This window comes from Coffea arabica, chromosome 9c, assembly GCF_036785885.1.
Source record: "Coffea arabica cultivar ET-39 chromosome 9c, Coffea Arabica ET-39 HiFi, whole genome shotgun sequence".
Lineage (NCBI taxonomy): Eukaryota > Viridiplantae > Streptophyta > Magnoliopsida > Gentianales > Rubiaceae > Coffea > Coffea arabica.
Window position 1 is genome coordinate 42,528,446 of NC_092326.1, and position 24,585 is coordinate 42,553,030.

Genomic DNA, 24,585 nt, shown 5'->3' on the forward strand with positions numbered 1-24,585 from the left:
AATCCCGTTGTAACTTCTATTTAACCAAATTCCAGAACAAAATCTGTTCCAAAATTTATTTACCTTCAATTCTAATTTCTTAATTTATTCTAATTTGTTTGGATAGAGTATTATTCTAAATAATTACTGTAGTACTTTTTATAATATGATGTATGTAAGATAAAAATGTGACTAAAAGTATAAAAAAGTAAATTAGAAAATATTTTTATAGTACTAGTAAAAAATTGTTTTGAAAAATTTTGCTATCCAATTGTGATGGGCTTGCATGCATCTTGTACATGCTTTCTTTGAAAACCTTGGCATGAAGTGAATATAATACATGCTTGGAATTTTATGTAACGGGAGTGTTTGGATATCAAAATTATTTCAAATAATATTTCGCTTGCATCACAAACATATTTTCCAACCTACCTTTTTTATATTCCCAATCACCTTTTTATCTCACATACATCATCATATCACAAAAAGTGCTACATTAATTATTTCAAATAATACACTATCCAAACAAACCCAACGGTAAATAACACACACTACTAAAACTTTTAGAAGATCATTAATTAAAGTTGTATAAAATTAAAAGTTTTCATCTATCATATGTCGCAAATTAAGGCCAGAGCAGAGAAATTATGTTTGTGAAATCTCATACAACAAATGAGTATTGACTCTTTTCCTATTTGATTTAGATGTTAGGTGATGACTACGTTAAAACCATTTACTTGTAAGAGCCCGATTGAATTTGTAACTATTATGGAGGGCAAAAATCATAAATTTGCACCTAGGGTGGCTGCCGTTGCCATAATGCTATGAGTCGACCAATAGTGCCGCACGTGTGCAATTCATATATTATATTCTCCTTTTTCTTTTTTCTTTTTTCCTTCTGGGGGCACAAGTAGATTAGAATTAAAACAAAAAAAAAAAAAATCCTTTTTGTTGTCTTAAGTATTGAAGATGCGGAGAATTGAAGCCGTGTCAAGTGCAGCCAAATTCACTGAACTTAGAACGTGTCTAGGTTCATTGAATCTGCAAAGCTTCCTAGATTATCCCCAGCGCGATTTATTTATTTATGTATTTAATTTTTTTATTTCTATTAGACTAATTTGTGTAAAGCATTATTTCAAGGATACATAGCAAGATAGATAGCACGCAAAAATTAATCACGGAATCTGCTGGTGACTATCAGGCCATTACGAAACCAAGCTACAGAGTGATTTATTAGCGTATGCTGCTTGGATCAATTCAGGAGGTTCCAAACTGCAGGTGCCAAGTGTATTATGACTCTAAATAGGGTTAGATGCATTTTGGTGTACATTCTAAAATAGCTTTGGTTATTAATTAGTTCTTTTTGGAGTGGCGTAGAAGAGTCCGCCTTTGATTTTTTTTTTTTTTTTTTTAATCAGACAGACAGCATGTTGAGTTCTCTACCCTGCTGTGTGGTATTTTACCAGTTTTTAAAGATACATGACTCTGCATATTTAGTGAACAAGAAAATATAAATGGGATAGCTGTAATTAGCCATGCCAATATTATTGTTTTTGTAGGTCTATTTTCTGGCATACCGGTGCTAGAGATGAACCACGAAACTAGATTTAAAACCGTGCATTAATGCCCCCAGATCATATTCATATAATCTATACAATTTTTTTGAGTACTTGTTCAATAAATAGTTGCTTTATTGAATAAATAGTCACAGTAGTGTTTTTGCGCCTTTTTTTTATTTTTATAAATCTTGCTAAATTTGTATCACTTTTTTCATTTGGGAAAAGACTGTTTGGATTATAAATTATTTGAGATATTTTTACTGTAGCACTTTTTGTAATGTGATGTGATGTATGTGAGATAAAAAGTTAATTGAGAAGATAAACAGGTGTGTTGTAAATTGTAATAATGATGTAAGCAAATAAATTTTGACAAATAATTTACAATCCAAACATTCAAAAACGGGAAAATCCTTTCTTTTGTTTTCTATATATGTGTTGAGCATATAAATTTAAGGGTTAATCACTCTTTGTCCCCCGGATTTTGGGGTAGTTACATTTTAAGAACATGAGATAATATTAAACTTGTTATTTTCCAAACAAGATTTTCTATTATTTCACTGTAAACTGTTAGAATAGTACTATTGTTAGTTTTTTTTGATTGTCTAATTAGTCAAATATTAACAACTTAACCAAAATTGTTAAAAGGCCTTATATGCATCATGTTTTAGACTTAGAGTAGGAAAATGGAGATTAGATTAAATTTCACATTTTTTTCGTCAATAAAAGGGCAATAATAGTAAACCACAATTAATTTCGAAAATAAAAAGTCAATGTTGTCATAACATTAACTTTTTTTTGTATAGGGTTAAGGATTCCAAGATTAACTAGTAATTATGGGGTAAATTCTATATTTTTAAGGTTCCAAGTAAAAAAGTGTAACTATTTTAAAGTCCGGGGGGCAAAGTTTGATCAATCCAAAATTTAATTAATATGTTGTTGACAATTTGCTTTTTCAATAGCTGATCTTGTCATCCTCACCATCCTTATGGTCTAAAAGTATCTATTATGCAAATGATTCTTAGTTGTAAATTATTTGGAAAAAAATTGTGAGGCATAATTTGCATTATCATGACATTTTTTTAAAAAGGAAACTTTATTTGCACTCCTATTTTTGTTAAGCACACCTCCACTATCACTTTAATCTAATCATCTGGTGTTCATTTATTAGACTATATAATAAAACAAATGGTGGGAGTGCAAATAATAACAAATGAAGCACAAATAACATTTCTCTTTTTTTAATAGTAAGTTTGAGAATTTTTTTTTAAGTAATTGAATTGATATAATAAAATTAACAAAATTTTTTAAGCACTCAATACAACTCTTAATTCCATCCTGAATGTCCAAAAATATTGATTTTAGATGATACAAGTTTTATCACAAAAGTGAAAAAAAATTATAAAATTTTGTAGAGCAGGGAATGGGGAGTAAAGCATTTAATTGGTTAGTTACAACAAAACTGGGTGGCTAATATCAAACACGGAGGGGGCTTATAATGCCTTGAAGGTATAACGGAATTGAAAAATGATTGTATAGTAAAAGTTTACAGGTGATATAATTAATTTAAAATATGATGTAGCAAAAGTTGAAATGACTATCTAACGATCTTTCTACAATGCATGCACGATAAATTGATAAATTTCATATCACTAAGCTATTTGACTGAAAATTAAATCAAATTACAGCATAAGAAAACTGATCTTCATCATCATCCTGGCGGGGTCTCGACAATCGAAAAGGAGAAAGTCGAAGAAGAAGATCAGTTTTCGTTCTTGCAGTGGCATCATTCATCCCTCGTTTTCTTCAAGCTTTTCTCTTTTGGCCCTCCAACCAACCAGCCGCCCAACCGAGAAGCCCAAATTGTAGAGCTTTTCCAATTTTTTTTTGTAGTTTCAGGTAATCAGTTTTTCACTTGCATGCTCTCGTCTTTCTCATTTTTTCTAGCATTATTGGTATTACAGTATTACTGTTTGATTTGATCCATTTGGGATTCTTTAGAATGTAAAATTGGGAGAAAACAAAATGAATGCTTTGGTCGTAAATTCGTAATTATATATGGAATTGCAGTATATTCTTTTACACGTCCCTGCATGCTACGACGATCACATTCTACCATTGCATTAAAGTAACTCCTCATCATGCTCAATCATGAAATCTTGATTCAATCTAAGAAATGGAAATGTGGGTTGTGAATCCTTGTACCTAAAATTTTACTACTTCCGTTGATTCAGGAGGCTAGAATTGCTTAGCTTGCATCATGAATTTGTGCTGAGTCAACCTTTTGAATGAAATAGGGTCGGTTGTTGCGGTTTTTTTGGCGTTTTGGGTTGATTCTCATTCATCATCTGGGATTTGGTGGTGATTAATTTACGTGGCTTGTGCCTTTGTCAGATGTCAGCGCCATGTTTCAGGATCTTTCTTCTGACAACCTAGGAAACAACAGAGGTGGAGTATTTGGGCAGGACCCATAATTATGGAACAGGGTGGTTTATCTTATATGGCTTATGCTTAATTCGCTCGATTCACCTATACGAGTCTCTGATTTTTTGCAGTTTCCTTTTCACCTGCGTAGAGAATACTTCTACTGAAGCGTGAGTAGATGTTATTGAGAACCTCATTTTATTTAAGCAGAGGCTACTCCATCTGAAAACACGTTACAAAATATAGATGTTGGTGATAATGTCTCGAATTGTAGTCCTACATCTTCTTCTTCATCATTCAGAGGAAATTGAGATCGTGCATTTTCTTGCCGAATTAAGATTTTTAAGGTGAATTCCATCTAGTCAGCGCACTTCCTGATCATGTGGGATGGAGCCTTTAGAACCTATTTATATGGACATAAAGTGTCAAAGCCCTTTTTTATGCGTACTTGGCATGGACCTCCTATTGCACGGATGGAAGCATCCTATGGAAATTCAACCCCCGGAAATTAGTATTTTAGGTTTCTATAATGGTAGTTAAATGTTTTCCACACCACTTGGTGAAGACTTGTGTTGTTGTTCTTCACCGCGATAATTATGTCTTTCTAGACTTGCTAGGCTTTTTATGCAGTTCATTCACTTACCTAGGTCTTCAGGCCTTTGTCATTGACTAGAAGATATATATCCAGATTAGGATCTCCTATCATGAAAGGTTGTGTGTTTGATCTTTCAATTGTCTGGTACCTGGCACAATTTTGAGCTCTTTCATTTCATCTTCCAATTCGAGTTTCTTTTCTTTCCCTGAGATGTGAACTTTGACTGGTCTTCTGAATTCTGATTCTTGCAGCATTCTGGCGTGGGAGGACTGTAAAATTAGTTGTAAGTTGCTTACGTACCCATGCAAAGTAATGGCTGACGGATTATCAAGCTTTTGGGGTCCGGTCACATCCACCAATGAGTGGTGTGAGAAGAATTATGTATACTCTTCTTATATTGCTGAATTCTTCAACACCCTATCAAATATTCCATGCATACTTTTGGCTCTCATTGGCCTTGTGAATTCTTCAAGGCAACGGTTTGAGAAGAGATTCAGTGTTCTTCATTTATCAAACATGATACTAGCAATTTGGAACATTTTATACCATGCTACATTATATCGCGTGTAAGTTAAATCAGTGCAGACATTTAAAATATCTCCTTGTGCAATTCTCGCTAATATGCCATATTCTTGAGATTCTTTTTCCTCCTTATGCATCTTTATTAATTAGAAACCTACAGGTTATACTTCATGCTGTGAAGTGTAGGTGTTTTAAACTTGAATTTCAGTATGGTTTCCCTTCCACTTAGAGCTTAAGTTTATGATTTTACTTTTTCTTTTTCATCTTATTTGCAAGTAAACTTAATTAAAGCGAGCGTGCTGTTTTATGTTACCACATAAAGGCAACAAAAGATGTGTAGACTGATATGGATATGAATTAGGTGAGAAGGATTTTTGCTGCATATTTGGATGATGGCAGTAATACACGGATTTGCTTCTTATGTTTAGAACGCTTTCACCTGGTTAATCCATGTACTTGTATGCCAGGCTTTACTCGTCGCTCCTTCGGCTCTTCTTCCTCAGGATGTTGGGCTGGGTTTACGTGCTGCTTGATTTTTGATCAAGTTTTAATTTTGTATATCACTAAGTATTTCATCTCCGTTTGTTTCTCTTAAAAAGCTCTTTTGCAACTCCAGCAGAGCACTTAGGTCAACTAGAAAGACGCCTATCATGATCTAGATGTCATTTAGGTGAAATAGAAAGGCACATATCATGATCTAGATGTCAAGTATTGGAAGTATTTTAAATGCCAATCAATCTTTGTAAGTAGGATGGAAGTATTTTATACTGGTTGTCAACCGAGAAAGTGCTTCATGCATGCTTTTGTGGTTTTTCAATGTCATTGGTTTCATCTTAGGCTTGATGACATCTTGCTGCATTTGACTGTCACCGTAACTAAGCAGCATTTTTTCTTCTTTACCACTGCAAGTTTCTCATCTATGGTTCTTAATGCTTCAGGCTACAGCAAAGTGATGAAACTCCGGTGATATGGGAAACTCTCCTTTACATCTATGTCTTGTACTCACCAGACTGGCATTATCGCAGAACAATGCCAACCTTCCTAGTCGTCTATGGAGCTGCTTTCGCAATAGTCCATTCACATATGCAATTGGGTATTGGCTTCAAGGTGCATTTCCTGATGCTGTGCCTTCTGTGCATTCCTCGGATGTACAAATATTACTTGTACACAGACGATCTGCGTGCTAAACGGGTTGCAAAGGTATATGCAGTTACCCTAGTTGCTGGCACTCTGTGCTGGCTGTTTGACCGTGTTCTCTGCAGGGATAGCTGGCCTGTCAATCCACAGGGACATGCCATGTGGCACGTTTTCATGGGTATTAATTCTTACTTCGCCAACACATTTTTGATGTTTTGCCGTGCTCAACAGCGCGGTTGGGCCCCAAAAGTGGTGCACTACATGGGCATTCTTCCTTACGTGAAAATTCGAAAACCAAAAGTCCGATGATCTGAAGGGATGAAGAGGAGGGTCAAAGCGCATCCCTCCTCCAAGGAATTATGCCATACATGCTGTGCAGTTAAGATAACCAGATGATACTTGTTCTCTTTACCACGTCTTTTGATCGCTTTAGCAGGTAGCTCATCACCCATCGATTGGATTGGATGGGTCTCATCGAACCGTTTCAAGTCTGCCATACTCGCAAGAGTTTTTCCGGTATCCAGATTAGTTAACTTTGTTTAGGATAGTTCTATCGTTGGATTAAGGGACACGAGATGACTTAATGATTGTATGCTATTTCATACCGTGCTAGTTCAAACAGGCGTTGGGGTAGCTTCTCTACTTGCGTGGGATTTAAATTGATCTGAGAGAGTGATTAGAATTTTTCTTTTGGACTATATATTCTTTTTCATTTGAACTTGCTACCACCATTGCTTTTGCTTGATTGAAGTAACACCCTTGTCGATCAAGAACTCATCTTTGCTTATACCCTCTATGCCTAAGAAAGATGGGATGAGGACTCCTTAGGTTCGAGACTCTAGTGCTCTTACAGGTCTTAAGGCCCTCTAGTTCTGGTTGAAGCTCCTTTAAGTTCTTCTACTAACATTTATTTATTGGTCTCTTTAATTAGCAGAGAAGGCTTCCCTTCTGTCTGTAAATTCCTTTCTTAGTAGTGTTACACCTAAGATGAGGAAGATGGCCTTTAGTAGCTAAATTTACAAGTAATATTATTATATTGTTTCTTTGGGTAAGAGGTTAATAATTTTTCGAGTCAAGTTTTAGTTGGTTATGACTTCGCAAGGTTGTTGCCGCCTTGGAAATGTGCTTAACATCATTCAGAAAGCCCCAATTAGCTGTCAACAATAAAACAGACAAGACCATAAAGCAAATAAATTGGCTCCTGGTACTGCGGGATGCAGTCTCACTGTATATGTTTCCTTGTAAAGGATTTGTCGGCTTTGGCTTGCATGCTAGAGTTATAATAACACAGAAGCATGAAATAAACACAGAATTTCTCTTTCTTTTTTAAGTAAAACTATCTTTTTGTGAGGGGAAACCCAAAAAAAAAAGGTGTGTTCCAAATCCAGCTACTGAGCTCCTGCAGTGTAGAGGTTTCAAGATGGAATCGACCATTGAATCATCATGAAATCGATTGAGACACTACTGTTGCATGCAATAGTTCTGCGCTTGCTACTTATGTTGTTGTTGTTGGATGATGTTTGTTTTGGCCGCCAGTACTTGACAGAGAGTTTTCATAGGCAAGGAATCCGAAGCTCTAGGATGTTTCTTGTACAAGATAACGTCAATAGCTTCTGGATCAAGCTCTGAAATCTTTGCTCCCGCATAATGTTCAGCGGAGCAGCCTATTACGATCACTCCTGCGGAAGGCAAGAAGAGATCTCGAAGACTTCCAGCATAAAATTTGTTCCTATGCTTCGTTAAACGATAAAGCCATCGTTAGATTTTATCACCAGCTTTGTCCAAGACTAGGTTTCAGTGGCCAATGGTTTTCATCAGAGGCCAAGAGATGTTTGTCTTTTACCAACTAGCAAACGAATTGTCATAGATCGAATCAGAGAGCGAACGCATCTCTGAATTGTTCACCACTTCTGAACTCTGCTATATTCAGTTCAAAGGAAGGATGACAACAATCAGCGGTGTTCAAAAATTGTGGACAAGCAGATAAAAATAAAAAGTATTGGTAGAATAATGATATGAACAAGGCCGTCATAGGATCCAAAACCGTCTTCCTCCATCTAGCACACTCCGTCCTAAAAATTTGCCTTTATAAACACACTCCATTTCTCTACTGGAATATTCATCCTACTTCAGAATATGACAGTATTCATCTTAAGATACTAGTACTTCGTACTGAATATCCTATGGGGGGAATTTGCAGCTGTTTCAGCCGCCCAATTACAGACGAAGTGCAGCCGAAGAAGGCGGTTATTGGCCGCTATCAAAACACTCTTCTGGGATCACTACCGCCGGAGAAGAAGCAAACTAGGCACATGAATTCATCAGCTCAGAACAAATTTAGAAAGGTGGGGTATATGACTCTCGAGGATTGTCTGCTGGCCTCTCCCAGCTTAAATGCTCATCCACGCGTTGTAGGAGGTGAAATTCAAATCTTTAAGCATTTGCCTAATAGAGTTTATCCATCTTCGACTTCTCCTGATACTGGTCAGGAGTTTTTCACGCCAAGACCAAGTTTCTCAGGTGCAGACTGCAAATTAGGGAGGATTGATGAAGATTATGGACAAGATGCGGATCAAGACTCGTCGCGAGTGAGTTCGATTAGTAGAAGTGGAAGCGGGAAGGTAAAAAAGAAGGTGAGATTTAGGTTGCCCGAAGAAGCTGACATATACATATATTACACTCCGAAAGGAGAATTTGAAGAATGAATAATATACAGGGCTGGCATATCTTCTGCTCCTGCAAAGATTATCAGTGTGATCTTACGTTTTAAAGTTTAGATGAAAAAGCACATACTGCTCTTGAGAATATGCTTCAGAGGGTTTGAACTTTGAAGCATTCCAAAGTGAGGCTGAGAAGGGCAATAAGATCCCTATCATCTTCAACAGCCAACGTTCTGCAAATTCCGGCTGATTGTAGTCATTAATTTTGAAAATGACGTAGCTGCTGAAAATTCTTGAAGATGTTTTTCCTTTGCTGGAATTGAGGAAGATTTAATGGCTTTGAACTTGTTATTTTGATTGAGAGAATACTCAAAAAAGTTGTGGAATGAGGTAGATCAACTCTTGCGGTTTTGGTAAATTATATTTCTTTCATACTAAGAGCGAATAGTTAGTTAGCAAACGACGCTATCAGCAAGCAACCCAACCCAAGAAAATGGAGGATCTTTGAGTTTGAGGGTGAGGAACGGAGAGAGTTTGGTTACTCTTTTAGAAATTAGAATCGAAAACAAAAAGATTCCACGGGTAAGTTTTATGTTTAAAACTTTAGGTTCGCTTTAAAAAAAAAAATTGGAAAATGAATAATTGCGATTCACAAGTTAATCTGGATTGAACAGTTCGATCGATTTTTCTGATAAGTTGACGCTAGTAATGAATTGGACCGAAAATTTTATTACTTTGGATTGAACGATTCAACCGATTTTTGTGATAAGTCGACGCTAGAAATGAATTGGATCGAAAATTTTACACTTCTTAACTATTATACGATATTAATTTATATGACATTAACATTTATTGGTATAATAATAATATTTGAATAATTCTAATGGCCATCACCGTTACACATATCTCTATAGAATTATTCACCGATATGGCCATGCATCAGAATTTGAACACTAATCTAAACCAACCCTTAGTGATTAAGCAAACGCCCGTTCGCTATTTGAACACTAATCTAAGCCATTCCTTATTGGTTAAGCAAACCTCTGTTCGCTGTGTAACAAATTCAAACTTGCAACCCACCAAAATCAAAGTTCAAGTACGACCCGAAAGGGTAAAGACCCAACTACAAACGCACACCACAGCTACTGTACTGCAGCAATGTCGGAAACCAGCAGCAACACTACGTAGGCCCCTCCGTCATCATCAACAGCCCTGTTGGACCGCGACCACCAGCCCGTCCATCGGATAGGCTGAACCGACCAAGGTGTACGCTAGTATCTCAGAAACAACGACATGCATTTTTATTTCTTGTTTTTGGATGTTGGGTGGGAGGGAAATACCTATCCTCGTGCCACCGAAAAAGTTAGAAGAATCTGAATACGACCCCTTTGACAGTAGCCTCCTCGTTCGGTAAGGCCTCGTTTGGATCCTAACAAACACAGGTGAACAGGTTCGATTTTGCCAAAACGTGTTTATAAAAAGTGATTACATAAAACAATTATAATCACTAAAAGTTATTATTTGGTTCATTATAAATTTTAATTTTTTTTTACCCATTAGAAAATTTTACATTTGAATATTAAAGCAAATAAAAACATCACACAAACTGATTATTTAAAATCAGAATCTATAATCAATTAAAATAAATAATCGATCGATCGATCGATCGAAAACAAGCCCTACAACCAACATGTGGTATGATAGGCGGCAACAAAGATTTGTTATCTTTTACTTTACGATAGGTTTTTTTTTTTTTTTTTTTTGAGGTTTGAGAGTAGAAAAGGAAAGAAATGTCAAAATTCCAAGATATTCAACGTTATACCGCAAACTTTTGCCTGAGAACATTATTATAATGAGTTTGTTTGGATAAGAATTTATTTGGATGATTTATTTGATTCAGTTACTGTAGCATTTTTTGTGATGTGATGTATGTGAGATAAAAAGGTGATTGGAAATTGTGTGTGTGATGTAAGCAAAACAAAATCTGAAATAAATCTTGCAAACTTTCTTTGTCCAAACAAACTCAATGCTTCTTCTGAATATACATCTGATGCTTTCACTAACTTTTAAACTTTTTTATTTTTTTGGGAGGAAAAAACCTTTCCTTTCCCACAAAATTTTTTTTCCCCTTTCCCACAATTGAGGGACGAAAAATTGATAATCTTTTAAACCTTTTCCTTGCTTTTCTCCCGCCCTTTCCTCCCAGTCCCAAACAAAGCACAGAAAACGAGAGTCTCGTTTTCAATGCATTCGAGGACAAGGGTGAATTTAATGTTTCACGTCAATCCACGCTTGCCTGACACCACACCATAAAGTTTTGTTATCAAACGAACGGTCAAATAATGAGACGGGTGGTCCGTATGGACTATGGACCATACCCAACTTTCTTGTTAAAGGTACGTGATCAATTATGATCAGAAAAAAATTGTTGGGGCTTTTGGTTGGGCCTTCGACCTTAAGGCTTAAGTTGGTTCTACCTACCCGTAATAATTCGGTGGCTATGGGCATCATGCCCAAGCCGTACACTTGGACATGACAAACTGACTTGTTAAATACCGGTGGTAGATTGTATTCACGTGCATAGGGGATTAAAACATACTTATAATTTCCTTTGAGGATTAAGGGCTTCTTAGCTTGCAAATTCTGCAACACTCTGTGCTGCTCGACAATTTAGTGGCACGGAAGAACCAGACAGCCAGCTGAGGGTGGCAATCTTTTTCCCTACTAATCAATTTGAAACAAATTTGACAAAGTGATTAGAGTCATTGAATAGATTGGACCATTTGTTTGGAGTGAAACTTAATAATGACGATTAAATGTTTGTACTTTAATAATGACGATTGGCAAGTGACTGGCTATGATAATTGATACTACCTTCCTCTGTCCTATTATTATGATAGTTCTATAGTTTTTTTTTTCACACGATTTAAGAAAAAGTAATTAATTTTATTGAAAAAATAAATTTAGATTGCTATTTTTTTTAAAATACCCCTTACATTAAATATAGTATAATTTTATATTAATTATTCATGGAAACTTGAATTGATGGTTTATGGGAACTTGAATTGATATAAATAAGTTTAAAAGAATAAAAAATTGGCTTTGCATATATCAATATGTTTTAAAAAAATCTAAATGTATTAAATGGGGTAGGTTATATTCAATAACAATCTATATTAAATAAAATAGTTTATAGTAATAACAACTTACATTCAAAAAAAATATTTTAGAGAAATTAAAAGATCACTATATTTTTCAATTGAAAAGTGAACTATAATTTGAGACAGATGAAAAAATAAAACAGAACTATCAAAATAGGACGGAGGGAGTACATAAAATAACATGTTTGTACCTTCGATTTTTCATGATTTCGGGTTTCATTTCTATCCAAATTATGCTCTTGAAAATTTACCTTGTAGTTTCAACCCAAAAAAATTATTGAAAAAAAAAATCACCGGGGTAACCTACACCATATGAGTTTAACATTGAACTTTGAATTAAGGGTGCCTTCATATTGCACTGGCTAAGATTACAAATTCATTTTTTTTTATCTCTTTATGGAAAGGGTGGGAAGAAAAGATTGGGAAGTGAGAGAAGGAATGCAGACAACGGACAAGGACCCCTCATTGCTGAGGGATAATATCAAAACCCTCCCTGAAGTTTTTCTTAATATCACTTAGTATTTCTGAGATTTTAAAAATATCACTTATCTCCCCTAATAATTACAAAATAATTATATTAACCTTCCCTTGATATATGATTCACATATCAAACAAATGGAGCTCAAAATATTAAAGAAACATAAAAAAAAGTCACATTCTTCTTTCTTCCTCTCTTTCCTTTCTCAAACATTTTCCTTTACTCATTTTTTCAATGTCTATGGGATTTTTATTTCTAAATTATACTAAATTAAAATTTTTTATCTTTTCGTTTCTTTGGTAGAAGGAGAAAAGTTTTTTTTTTTTTTTAAATCATGTTTAAAAGTTACAAGGATTACCTAACTACCAAGTGACACCAGGTCTTTATGTAATCCTTGTGTGAAAAGAAAAACTCGGGAAGGTTTCTGAAATTATCCCTAAAGATTTTTCACACAAATCAAGACAAAACCCAAGTTTTTTTTTCCCTCTTGCAGGAAGCCGAATCATTGTGTTTGATTTGCACATTATTTATACACATTGACTTGCGTATATCATCTACACATTTTTTAATTATTTTTTTATTTCAGATATATCAAATAAAAAAATAATATAATATATTTTATAAAAAATTATTTCAAATAATCTCCGGACCAAACAAATTAGATACCACCAAGTGACACCAATATGTCCGTTGATTTTTTAAGTACATACAGGATTAAGTCCTTTTGTCCGCATGCATCTCTTATTAATGAGAAACTACCAAGAAATGGAGTTCCATTGGACGCTACGAAAAAAAAAAAAAAGCATTGGGAATATTGTCCTTGCTTTGCTTCGCTCTTCGCTTCTTTTTCCTTTTGGACTACATATCCATACAGACCATAGGCCACGAGAAGCGAACCACACTTGAACAAAAAGCTTTTGCTTTATTGCTTCTAGAGCAACTAAACTAAACTAAACTAAACTAGATGGCACAGATGATGAGTGCCGGAGGATCCAATTCGAAGGGGCTAATGACCCTGCTGCTGCTGTTTCTTCTCTTTCTGGGCATTGGAGGGAAAAGGGTTGCTGCTCAAGTGCACCATGTGGTCGGCGACGACAACGGTTGGACACCTTCCACAGATCTAGGTTCTTGGCTTACAGGCAGAGTCTTCAGGGTCGGTGACAAAATCTGTAAGCACACCACCCCTTTCTTGAGTTTTTTCTTGACAGACGCATCAGCCTATGTTTTGCCTCCTTCCTTGATCCTTCCACCTCCTTTTATGAGCTTAACATGGTCCTAGTCACTCATTCTTGTTCATTATTAGTATTATTACTATTTTTGGTTTGGTAAGATTCTTGTTGATTACTGATATAATTAGCTTTGCCATGCAAATTTTTTCCCCCTAGAGAAACCTGTCGATCCTCTTTCTCCATCGTCATTAGATTCTTTTCCTTTTTCAGTCAAATAATCCATCTTTTAAGCACGTGGTAGTTACAGCTTTTGATAATTCCAGGCACAAACTTTGGACTGCAGTACTTCGGTTTTCTTCATCTCCTCGTTATTTTGTTGCTCCTGAGTTAGGCACGAAGTTTTAGAAGGTCATTTTGTTGTTCAGCATGCTTGGATTACCCTAATTTTAGAAATAAAACAGGAAAACTTTTGATTTCGTGAAGTGTTTAATTTGTCTGGAATTCGTTGTGTAGCACATAATAGGTATCGATTCGTTGATGCATAAATGAGACGGAGACGGAAGTAGCATGCTATAATCGTCTTGGGAGTTTTTTAGTTGTCAAATGGCCACCTAAAACTCTCTTCTTTCTTGTAGTTTGACTGTTAGCTCCAGTAGAAATGCTTGATCTCGTTTTAATTAGTTCACTGCTCTGTCTATGTCTCATAGAATCTAGATATGATAATTCGTTAGTACTTGGATGCTTTAAAGAAAAAATTATGATAGTAACATATTGTGAGTCTGCAATAGATTAAGCGATGGATTTCTGACAATTGATGGCCATATAATAAAGATTTTGGCCTTTTATCTCTGTGTGGGGCTGGTGAGAGCTATACATGGGACATGCAAACATTCTGTCTATGTCTTTTAGAATATAGATATGATAATTCATTAGTAATTGGATGCTTTAAAGGGAAAAATTATGATAGCAACATATTGTGAGTCTGCAGTAGATTAAGCGATGAATTTCTGACAATTGATGGCCATATAATAAAGATTTTGGGCTTTTATCTCTGTGTGGGGCAAGTGAGAGCTATGCATGGGGCATGCATACATTCGATTCCCAGAAGAATAGAAGTCAGTGCATTGGCACCCACATAGGATAGAGTGCCTAACTTTCAACCAACCACAGATGTTACGCAACAAATCCTATTTCATTGAGTTGCGTGCGTGTATTATGAGTGCATTGTGGTTCATATAGGACATATTGTCCAACTTTCCATGACATAAATACAGTAAGGACCTCCCATTAATGTCAGTTTTCTGTAGGTCATTAGGGCTTGGATGCTAGATAGGATAAATAAATGACACTTAACTGCATGAGAAGAAGGGTAGAATTCAAGAAGCAACAATTATGATTATCTACTCTGAAGTACAAAGAAGTTTTCTTCCTTTTATCTTAGTCCCACGCTTGGGAGTATGTTAACTGCAGCAATTCATTGTGATGAACTGCACAGGGTTTGCCTACCCAGCAACTGAAGAGAGAATCCTGGAGCTCCAAACATCCGAAGAGTTCTTTACTTGTGATCTATCCAATCCCATCAGAATGTACACCAGCGGCCTGGATAAGATACCCCTCGAGAGTGAGGGCGTCAGATTCTTCACCAGTGGCAGCTCGGACAGCTGCAAAAATGGATTGAAGCTCCCAGTGAAGGTGCATCCTCAAGTGAAAAATGAGACCCTTGCTGATGGCCCCACATCACCAGCTGCTGCACCCCACTTCCCTGGCCTCTCTGTTGCACTATTTGTTGGATTGGCTCTCTTCTGCGTGGGCATGTAACGCACCCGCATCTTTCCTTCTGCTGCTGTCTCTTAGGACTGTTTATCTACCCGTTTATGTTGGTTGACCACCTGCTTTTCTTTTTAGTCGTAATTCCTAGGCAGCTTCCTGGAAACATCCTCATTTTACTTTCTGTATCTGTTGGCTTGTGAAGCATATAAAACTGTCGAGGATTCTGGTGTCTTGTGTAATGACTTTAATTTTTATGTAACCGTCGGATTTGATGCATAATGACTTAATTTTTATACAAATGTGCTAGGTGATGGTCCGATTATTTGTCGTATCAAATTCATGTCATAAGTCCGCTTGCAGAGATTAGTGATGTCTCCTTTTTTGGTTCTGTGCGCTATTGTCTTCGTGCTTGGATACGGTTATGGCCCACCTGAGAACTAAAGGACGATTCAGATTTGATATTTACATTAACATTATGGATGGAAAGAACATCAACTGGTGTGACTTGTCTGGATAAGGAAGAACGGAAGGAAAATAACTCTCTGAATCTGGCAAAGGTGAAAGGTGCACTTTTATCTCGGGAAATGAACATTACTGAAAATTGTTCACCGAAAACTGATTAAAAGCAACGACGCGCACTACTATTAAGAGTATTTTAACCACCATGAGAACGTTTTGCAATGAAACTAAACGCTAAGAAAGAACGTCTCCGACCACGCTAAACCAAACCACCAAGAGCACACATGTTCGACCTTTGGGGCAAAAAACACTACTACTATCTTCAAACATGCAAGACAAAATCTGATTATTATTATAGCTAAACGTAGCATTACAAACAAAAAATTCACATATCACAACATTCAAGCAATAACTTGTAACCAGCAAACGAAAAATCTCTGCCAAAATTAGGAACACGAGAAACAGAAGCTAAGATAGATACCCGGATTAACAAAGCTTGAAGTCCACTCAATCTCTACATTTGTCACTTGCTTGTTTTCAGACTCAATTGTCCGGTTGTTATTGTACACGAGGAAAAAGGGTAAATTTTCAAGAAATCACCTATCCCTCAGCACTACATAGTTTGACCCGCTTGTCTTCTGTATCTTGGAAATCCTCCTTAATATAGCTGCGAAGGCATCCTTGTCCTGCATCACAGGAAATTGTAAGCAGCAATATGACAAGAAAACGATTCAAATACTGACTGCAACATTAGGTGTTCTTGTTCCATAACATTCAGTTGCACATCTCCTACATAGTAATATGACATTTCCCAGCCCTCAGTCACCCCCAGATAAAATTCAAAGCTGCAACACTTGTTATCAGCTGTTGTCCATCTCAGCACCTGAACAGCTTTGCTATGTTTATAAGATATCCAATTTATACCCAACAAACCCTATCAGATTCTCCAAAACATCTGAAACATGCTTCTTTTCCTCCCAAAAAAAAAAAATAAAATTGCTTCTTCATTGATATTTTGTACACTGCATTGCAATTAGAAGGTTGGCCAATAAGCTGTATAGCACAATGGGCATACGAATATTTTTGTGAAACTGTTCTGGAAGCTTCAAGTGGAAAGGCCTATAAGCAGCATTTTACACAATATCCTAAAGAAGGTCTTACAGTAAACTAATTTAATTCCAAATGCCACTATTTATTCTATTCCACTCAGAAAGAAAACCTCCAAGTGCCACAAATCCTTGGGTAAAGTAAGCTTATTTATTCAAGAAATTTCCAGTTGCTAGTGACTTGCTTTCATTTTCTTCCCTAGGATCCAAGAGAACTTTAAAATTGTTCATGAAGATTAATTCCACACACTCAACTAATTGCTTGGAATCCTCACTGTAACTATCCTTCTTCCCATGCTGTAGTTTATCACCATCTTTACTTGAAGAACTCTTGACTTTATATATCTCATTTTGCATTTCATACTCCATCCATGTACACAAATACTGAGGAGAGGCTATAGTTGGGGCTTGATAGCAAAGTTGCAGACAAGACTGGAAAGATATTTACAAGAAAACAATATAAAGTACCTCTTTCGTTTTGAGTCTAGATTTAAATTTGGCAACAAGATCCTGAGTAGTCACTGGCCCCTTCTGCAATAAAACAGCCCTAATCTCATCTTCAGTGACTGGACCAGAAGGAGTTGACCCTGTTTTTGAAGATGGCTGTTGCGATACAGCTTTTGGAGTCACAGTATTCTTCGAGCCAGAAGTATTTTCACTTTTAACAGGCTTTGCTTCCTGAAAATACAAAATAAAAAATAAAAAGATGGTCATTGAAGTAAAAGTGAGTTAAAGATAGTTGAAAACCAACAGAGTAATATCTTCCACAGATTATTTTCATCTATTGGAATTAAATAAATACAACAAGGTAACTAAATGTATTACATTTTCGGATTTGACTTTTTTAAGAGGTGTCCCATTTGCCGCTTTCACTTCTTCACCATTACTTTTTCTTTTCCCCTTTGCCGACTTTGAAGTAGGAGGAGTTCCCCGAGAAGGTCCAGGAGCAGCTGATTTTAGTGGACTGATGTTCTCAGTTGGTTCTTCTTTAAGAGTTTCCTTTTGTTTTGGTGCTAACACAGGAGAAATATCATCTTCCATCTGGAGAATTGAAACAAAAGAACTTTATGATCATTAAGTTCATAAAGAAAAGAGGCCAAACAAAGAGCGGTTAACAATCCACTTGGTATAAGAGATTATTAACTACGAGAACATCAGAAAGGACTCCAAGGGTTCTTTCACAAGTCTTTTTAGCACCCTTCCCATCAATTTGTAGAACAAAAAGGATGAAATGGAAAATCTGTCGAACGATTTCCCATAACTAGAAAAAAACAGCTAGAACTAACGACAAACCAAAAAGTTACTTACATCGTCATCATCATCATCTTCGTCTTCTGCATCTGAGTCATTCAGCCCATTAGCTCGGCCAAGCAATTTCTTCAACTCCTTTCCAGATTTGCTTAGCCCTCCCCCCTCCTCTTCATCACCTTCTTCCTCATCCTCATCATCCTGCAACACAAAAGTAATCACACAACCATCAAGAAGACAAGCTAAAGAGTACAAAAAGATGTACAATACAAAAAATTTAGAAGTACAATGGAAAGCAAAGTACAAAACTATACAGGCAACACACAGGAGGGTACTCAAGATCAGCAACGATGCTTCCACCTAAGGAAACTCATATTTATAGATGCAGTTCCATGGTATAACGACGTCTACTGTAGCGTCACCACCACCAGTGCTTTGCAGTTAATTAAATCAATTAAACAAGTGTGTTTCTAGACTTTCTACCACCTAAAATAATTAATGAAGCCTGTCTTTCTGCAAGCGAGAAGAAGTGGTAATGTACAAGAAATCCGTCCACACAGACTGTAGGCATCACAAAGGATGCTTGTCTGAGAAGCAGAAGATAATCTTCAGCGTCACAACTAGACCATTCAAATTTCAAATGCAAATGCAATCATAATAAACCTGCTTAATTTCAGGAGGAGCAGGAATTTCAGGGGCCAATTCTTCACGTTCCTCTGTATAACAAGTTTCATCATCATCGGTAAAGATTTCTTCATGCTCCCAATCATCACCTACAGAAAAATGAGTAATGCAAATGCTTAGCTCAGGTTCAATTTTGTCCTTGGGAAGTTTAGAGCAAGCAGGCAGTGAGTCAGAGAAACCGGGTGAGGAACTTCTGAAATCCACAAAGGTAATAGCATTTCATGTCCATGTCATTAATTGCCAAATATTAGCAATATGGAAATATCAAGTCAACATACAATGCGTCAGCCAAATATTTCCAGTAGGTTATTTTCCATCACAAATTAATGCAGAAATTGTTAGGCATACAAAACTATAGACGTAGGAAAAGAGGCAAGCAAAGTGATAATATACACCAGGAGGCAAACAATAAACCAAATCTATTGTTACTAGCTGAATAGACCCATTATGACATCCTTGTAGATATAATGAGACAGAAAAAAAAAAAAAAAAAGAGAACTAAAGGTGCTCAGCAGTCAAAATGCAACACAATGCATGTTATCAGAGAATAAAAGCTCACCTTTTTCAATATCATCATCATCAAGATCAAGATCACCTCCTCTTGGACCTTCTTCATCATCATCACCACCTTTTTGATTGAGACCCAGCCTATTTTTTCTTGCAGCCTCTTCCTCTTCATCTTCCTCACCCCTATCTGATGCATTGGCCTCTTCATCATCACCCCCCGCTTTCTTGCGTCCCCTTCCACCGCCAGCTCCAGCTTCCTTGTCATCAATTTTTTCAACTTCACCAAATGCGGCTGGTCCATTATTTGCTGCTTTCATCATCCACCGCTGATACCCATCTGCAGTTTTCCTTCTATTTTTCATCTTCTCTTCTGCTTCTTCAAGAGTAAGTTGTTTATATTGTGCAACTTTGTTGAAATTGTACCTGACATCGAGGGCAGTATGCATGCATACAGTCAAAATGCAGCATTTAACAGATAGAACTAGATGCACGGTACCATGATAGCATATAAGATGCATAAGCCATAAAGACCATAATATGATGTCTGCAACATGCATACCATGAACCCGCAGGAATGGCAACAAATTCTCTTCCTTGAAGCATCAGGAGATAATAGGTGGCTGATTGTGCACCCTCAAGTTGACCGTGGTACTGAGTCCCCGTTTCATCTTCCAGCAGCCAAGGCTTATTCTTGTACTTCTCCTGTGCAACAAAACTATATTATGGTAAGCCAGGGCAACACTTCAACAAAAGAAAGCTCAACAGACAAGCCACATATATGTCAGGCTATCTGACGGTTAAAAGCACAAAAACTCATTCCAATATAGTCCTCATGGAAAAATGAAGAGCAATGGAAATTATCCTATCTATTTTCCAATGTAATCTCTTCTAAAGCTTCCTCAAAAATCACAGAAATAACATTTTGTAGCTGTCTACTCTTTAACCAGCATCTTAATATCTAAGCAACTTCCCTAATTTACTCCAAGAAAAAACAAACGGGATCATCCACAAAGGCTACTGCTATTGTGGCTGGTCATCGATCTTCCACTAGCAGCTGAAAATTGAATTCCAGCCATGCCTGACTCTAGAACTTCTAAGCATGCCGGACTTTTTAACTTCTAAGCATACCTAATCCTTAAACTTCCACGAATAGCTGCTAATAGGGCTGCTTCTAGGGACAATTACTAAGCAGCGTAAATGAACTCTACAGCTCACACAGTGAAACTAAAATTTCTCTTCTTCAATTGTTTTGATGGCTTTGCCGGCCTGCGAAGTTGAACCAAAAAGAGATTTTCCCAAAGAAAACGCATGGAATAGGCCAAAAAACAAAACCTAAATATTAGTGACTATTCTCCCTCCCAAAAAAGGGAAATGCTAAACATGCTCCCCCTCACAGGAACACAAAATAATTAGGCAATTTCACATAATATCTAAAACTAAGAATCTAAGCACTGAATCCAAAAACTAGCAGCAAGACCCCATGAAAATTTGCCCTCTTTGCTAAACATACTCCTCCTCACAGGAACACAAAATAATTAGGCAATTTCACATAATATCTAAAACTAAGAATCTAAGCACTGAATCCAAAAACTAGCAGCAAGACCCCATGAAAATTTGACGAATCAAGCACTTCTTTTCACAGTTTCACATACATATTAAAATCTTCACAAATTTCTGGCCCCATTGACCATCACCTATTCCAAATTCTACTTACATGGAACAGCATAAGCAAATCAGAAAAAGCAAAGAGGGCAAAGGTAGAGATAGAAGAAGGAAACTGCATTCATTCAGATAAAACCAATACCCGCAAGGTATCAGTAACTTGGCGCCCCATCAAGCCTTCTTTCTGCAAAGACCACTTATTCTCACTTTTCTTCTTGGAAAAGTTTGGTAAACCAGTAATGAATCTGCCGATGAAGTAGTTTTTGTCATTACTAGAACAAGCTCGTACGTTATATTCCTGAAGAAGAGAAATTGATATCCAGAAATTTAGCCTCAAATTTCTGAAGTAACAAATAAAAACATACAGCAAGAAGAAACTCCTTAACAATCAAAAGATCATTTCATGTACTTCCCCTGTATATACTCCGACATACAAAGTTCCTTTTCAGCATAATGTGGTCTACAAAAAGACAATCATTGTTCTCGCATAGTGGGCACAAACTGAAACACAACAGGCCCTGACATGATTTAATGGGCCATGAGTTCATGTAAAGTGAATCTTTTACTACCAACTTATTTCCTTTTACAAGGCTCATATCAGAAGTTGATTTTTTAAGGCAGTATGTATACAAAACACTTACGATGTGATACAACTCACTAAATGTGATACATAAACAGACCATATATATCAAATCTAGCGACTCTGGTTTTAAAAAATTAACAATTAGTTGCACCAGTAGTATGTTTTTGTCCATCCAATTTTGACTGCCTTAAGAAAACAGAAAGCTGCATTTCCAAACTCAAAGGCTAGTGCAACTCCAAGAACAAGTCGAAACATTCATTCAGGAAGTAGTAGTCTTGTCCTGCAAAAGCTTCTCCCAAATCCCTTCCCGTCACATATTGCAGTAAAACAGGGCCTATCACTATGTTTTTGTCTCTCACTGTCCATCCATCAATCTCCCGTCTCCATCCTTTTGATCCTATGCCTTTCCCGCAGCACCATCCTCTCGCTTTCTCATCGTTCTCCTACCAAAAAATAAACTCTCTCCTAATCCTCTGTCCCCTCCACCACCATTCCTCCTACTCCAGTCCTCCACAAAAGCGTCATTCCCAAATGCATTTGCAATATCCTTTTTTTTTTCTGGATATCTAGCATCGCTCTTCATTTGATCCTAAATGAAAGATATATTTCCCATTTCTCCTTCTGCCCAATATAGCTTAAAAGACACTAGCTATCAAGTAAAAGTACATTCTGTTGTTATCAATAATGAACACCCACTTAAACAGGACAATAAATTAGACGAAGATCAAAAGGCCCGTCAGAAAAGTGCTAACTAACAACTAGCAATACATAAACAGACTAATAAAGCGATCGCAAATGAACAGATATTATCCCGTGGCCAAAGTGGGAAGAAGACATACGCGGATCAAGCGAGTGATGGGGGTTCCGCACTCGTAGCACTTAGCGCGATTCTCAGCCATGGTCTTCCCACAGGTAACGCACAAGGTCAAGTGCTTGCACGTGCTGCCGTACAGCTCCGCCGTGGACCCGCAGCCGCTGCACGACGGCTTCAGTATCAAATCTATCGACATCTTCAAATATCAAAATCCTACACTAAATTTTTGTAAAAATTTACAATTATCGATTTAGTATCCTTCGAGTGCGTGTTTGAAATATTCAGATCAATTGTTGCAGAAATACTAATAAATCGTCGAATTGCGAGGGCTGGGGGGGGGAAGAAGAATTAGGGTTTTCAAATGCAAAGGATGGGGTGGGAAATTTGAAAGGTGGTTTTAAATTTTTAGCCGTTGTTAGTTTAGTTGGGATCAGTATCTGGATGGATCGTCGACATTTTTTCTTTAATTTTTTTACTTTCTGATGGAAGAGCTATTCTGTGGAACTCTGGATTGAAGAAGAACAAAGCTAGCGAATGGGAGCCGGGAGGCTGTCAGTCGGGGATTATATAGACTCTGGGACAACGGTGCGGTTTATTGGTACACAAATGGATCCGATCCGTCAATTAGTGTCGATTGGGTCTACTCCAGCCCAAGTGAGAGCCCATTCCACCCACTGTGAGTGGTTGGGCCTGCTTGGCCGTATAAAAATCAGCCTCACAGCGTCCTGGCGAGAAAATTTGTCACAGTCTGAGCAAACTGCTACTAGTTAATAAGCTTGGGCTTTGACGAATAAAAAATGCTCCATTAAAATTATTGGGAACCAGTAATATAAGTCAAATAAAATTGTAGGACCATTAAATGTCATAGGTCCGTAATGAAATAAAATTTCTCCGAGCTGAGCTTACTGAAAGAGTGACAGGTACACCTAGGGATGGCAACGGGGCGGGGTTGGGGCGGGGGACCCCTCCCCCGTCCCCCGCCCCGTCCCCCGCCTCCCGCCCCTGCCCCGCGGGTGCCCGCGGGGTTAATAAAATTTTATTATACAATTAAATTTTAATAAATAATCAAGTACTAAAATATCAACACATCACCAAATTATTATTCATTGTAATTTTACAATTGAAACTCATAAAAATAATCAAACAGAAGTTATTTGAATACAATCCAATATGATGAAATAAATATAACTAAAATAGTCAAATTTTCACTTTTTGTACAAATGCAATCACTAATTCATCATTGTGTTTGTGCTTTTTTTTTTTGAGAAAAAAGTGTTATTCTATTAAGTGTAATTAGAAATTTAGTATAAATGTATTAGTAAATTTAGTATAACTATTTAATAAATTCTATTAGTAGACATGTATAATTATTCATATAATTGATAATATCAATTATATTACATAAACTAATATACATTATATAATACATCTAACTAATAATATCATTATCATAAGTTTATAACTAATTAAGTTACATATAATATATAGTCATTTATATATATATATATTTATATATATATATATATATTTTTTGCGAGTGGCGGGGCGGGGGTATACTCCCCCGCCCCCCGCCCCGTTTCTAAGCGGGGGGAAAAAAATTCTCCCCCGCCCCCGCCCCACCCCCCGCCCCGTGAGCTCCCCGCGCGGGCACGCGCCCCCATTGCCATCCCTAGGTACACCAAGCTTGCTGCTTGTAGAGACGGATGAAACTCGTGACGCGACGTGATAGCGTGTAGCCACATCTATCAGATTCGGGAGCAATCGTTCGGAAGGTGTAAGCATACAGTGTAACATCATCTGTACAAGATGTAACAATAGAATAACAGCGAGTAATACTAGAACAACATTTTTGTGGATTCCACAAAGCATGAAAATCAAGTTACAAGAAGTGATCTGAGTTGCATAAATTTTTTTAGCATAATCATGGCCGTGAACCTTCCGAAACAGAAACAGTTGTCTCTGACAACCGTTCCAGCCCCTCTTCCACATCTAACATAAGTTGATTCAAATGTATTAGAGCGGACGATTATCTCATAAAAAATTGTGTGTTCAAATTCCTAATATATGAGAC

General features: G+C 36.9%; 3 protein-coding genes across 4 annotated transcripts; 2 read left to right on the forward strand and 1 right to left on the reverse strand.

Annotated features, from left to right (window-relative positions):
* Positions 1–4,811: 4,811 nt before the first annotated feature.
* On the forward strand, positions 4,812–6,859 carry LOC113708833 (alkaline ceramidase-like). Its single transcript, XM_027231449.2, has 2 exons — positions 4,812–5,120; positions 6,015–6,859. Exons 1-2 carry the CDS (start codon positions 4,867–4,869, stop codon positions 6,520–6,522), a joined length of 762 nt encoding a protein of 253 aa, XP_027087250.1. The 5' UTR covers positions 4,812–4,866; the 3' UTR covers positions 6,523–6,859.
* Positions 6,860–13,287: 6,428 nt separating this feature from the next.
* Positions 13,288–15,750, forward strand: LOC113708834 (mavicyanin-like). Its single transcript, XM_027231450.2, has 2 exons — positions 13,288–13,681; positions 15,177–15,750. The coding sequence occupies exons 1-2, from the start codon at positions 13,477–13,479 to the stop codon at positions 15,497–15,499; spliced, it is 528 nt and encodes a 175-aa protein (XP_027087251.1). The 5' UTR covers positions 13,288–13,476; the 3' UTR covers positions 15,500–15,750.
* A 489-nt stretch (positions 15,751–16,239) lies between these two features.
* On the reverse strand, positions 16,240–22,995 carry LOC113708646 (transcription initiation factor IIF subunit alpha-like). 2 transcript variants are annotated; one of them, XM_027231192.2, is made up of 9 exons: positions 22,540–22,995; positions 21,260–21,415; positions 20,015–20,157; positions 19,508–19,878; positions 18,928–19,037; positions 18,325–18,465; positions 17,842–18,057; positions 17,485–17,694; positions 16,240–16,596 (listed from the first exon to the last, which is right to left on the reverse strand). In XM_027231192.2, exons 1-9 carry the CDS (start codon positions 22,708–22,710, stop codon positions 16,507–16,509), a joined length of 1,608 nt encoding a protein of 535 aa, XP_027086993.1. In that variant the 5' UTR covers positions 22,711–22,995; the 3' UTR covers positions 16,240–16,506. The 2 variants fall into 2 exon arrangements, with proteins under 2 accessions (XP_027086993.1, XP_071921240.1); XM_072065139.1 differs by lacking the exon at positions 21,260–21,415 and having other exon boundaries at positions 16,357–16,596; positions 22,540–22,846.
* Between the last annotated feature and the right edge of the window lie 1,590 nt (positions 22,996–24,585).

What these genes read in the sequence shown, in the direction of transcription:
- LOC113708646 (XM_027231192.2), bottom strand. Translation starts at nt 22,710, where the DNA reads ATGTCGATAGATTTGATACTGAAGCCGTCGTGCAGCGGCTGCGGGTCC. An exon ending in AAGTTACTGATACCTTGCGG is followed by an intron (nt 20,158 to 21,259) that starts GTATTGGTTTTA and finishes TTTGTTGCACAG; the next exon opens with GAGAAGTACAAGAATAAGCC. An exon ending in AAAAAGTCAAATCCGAAAAT is followed by an intron (nt 17,695 to 17,841) that starts GTAATACATTTA and finishes TTGTATTTTCAG; the next exon opens with GAAGCAAAGCCTGTTAAAAG.
- LOC113708833 (XM_027231449.2), top strand. Translation starts at nt 4,867, where the DNA reads ATGGCTGACGGATTATCAAGCTTTTGGGGTCCGGTCACATCCACCAAT. An exon ending in CATGCTACATTATATCGCGT is followed by an intron (nt 5,121 to 6,014) that starts GTAAGTTAAATC and finishes TTAATGCTTCAG; the next exon opens with GCTACAGCAAAGTGATGAAA.
- LOC113708834 (XM_027231450.2), top strand. Translation starts at nt 13,477, where the DNA reads ATGGCACAGATGATGAGTGCCGGAGGATCCAATTCGAAGGGGCTAATG. An exon ending in CAGGGTCGGTGACAAAATCT is followed by an intron (nt 13,682 to 15,176) that starts GTAAGCACACCA and finishes TGAACTGCACAG; the next exon opens with GGTTTGCCTACCCAGCAACT.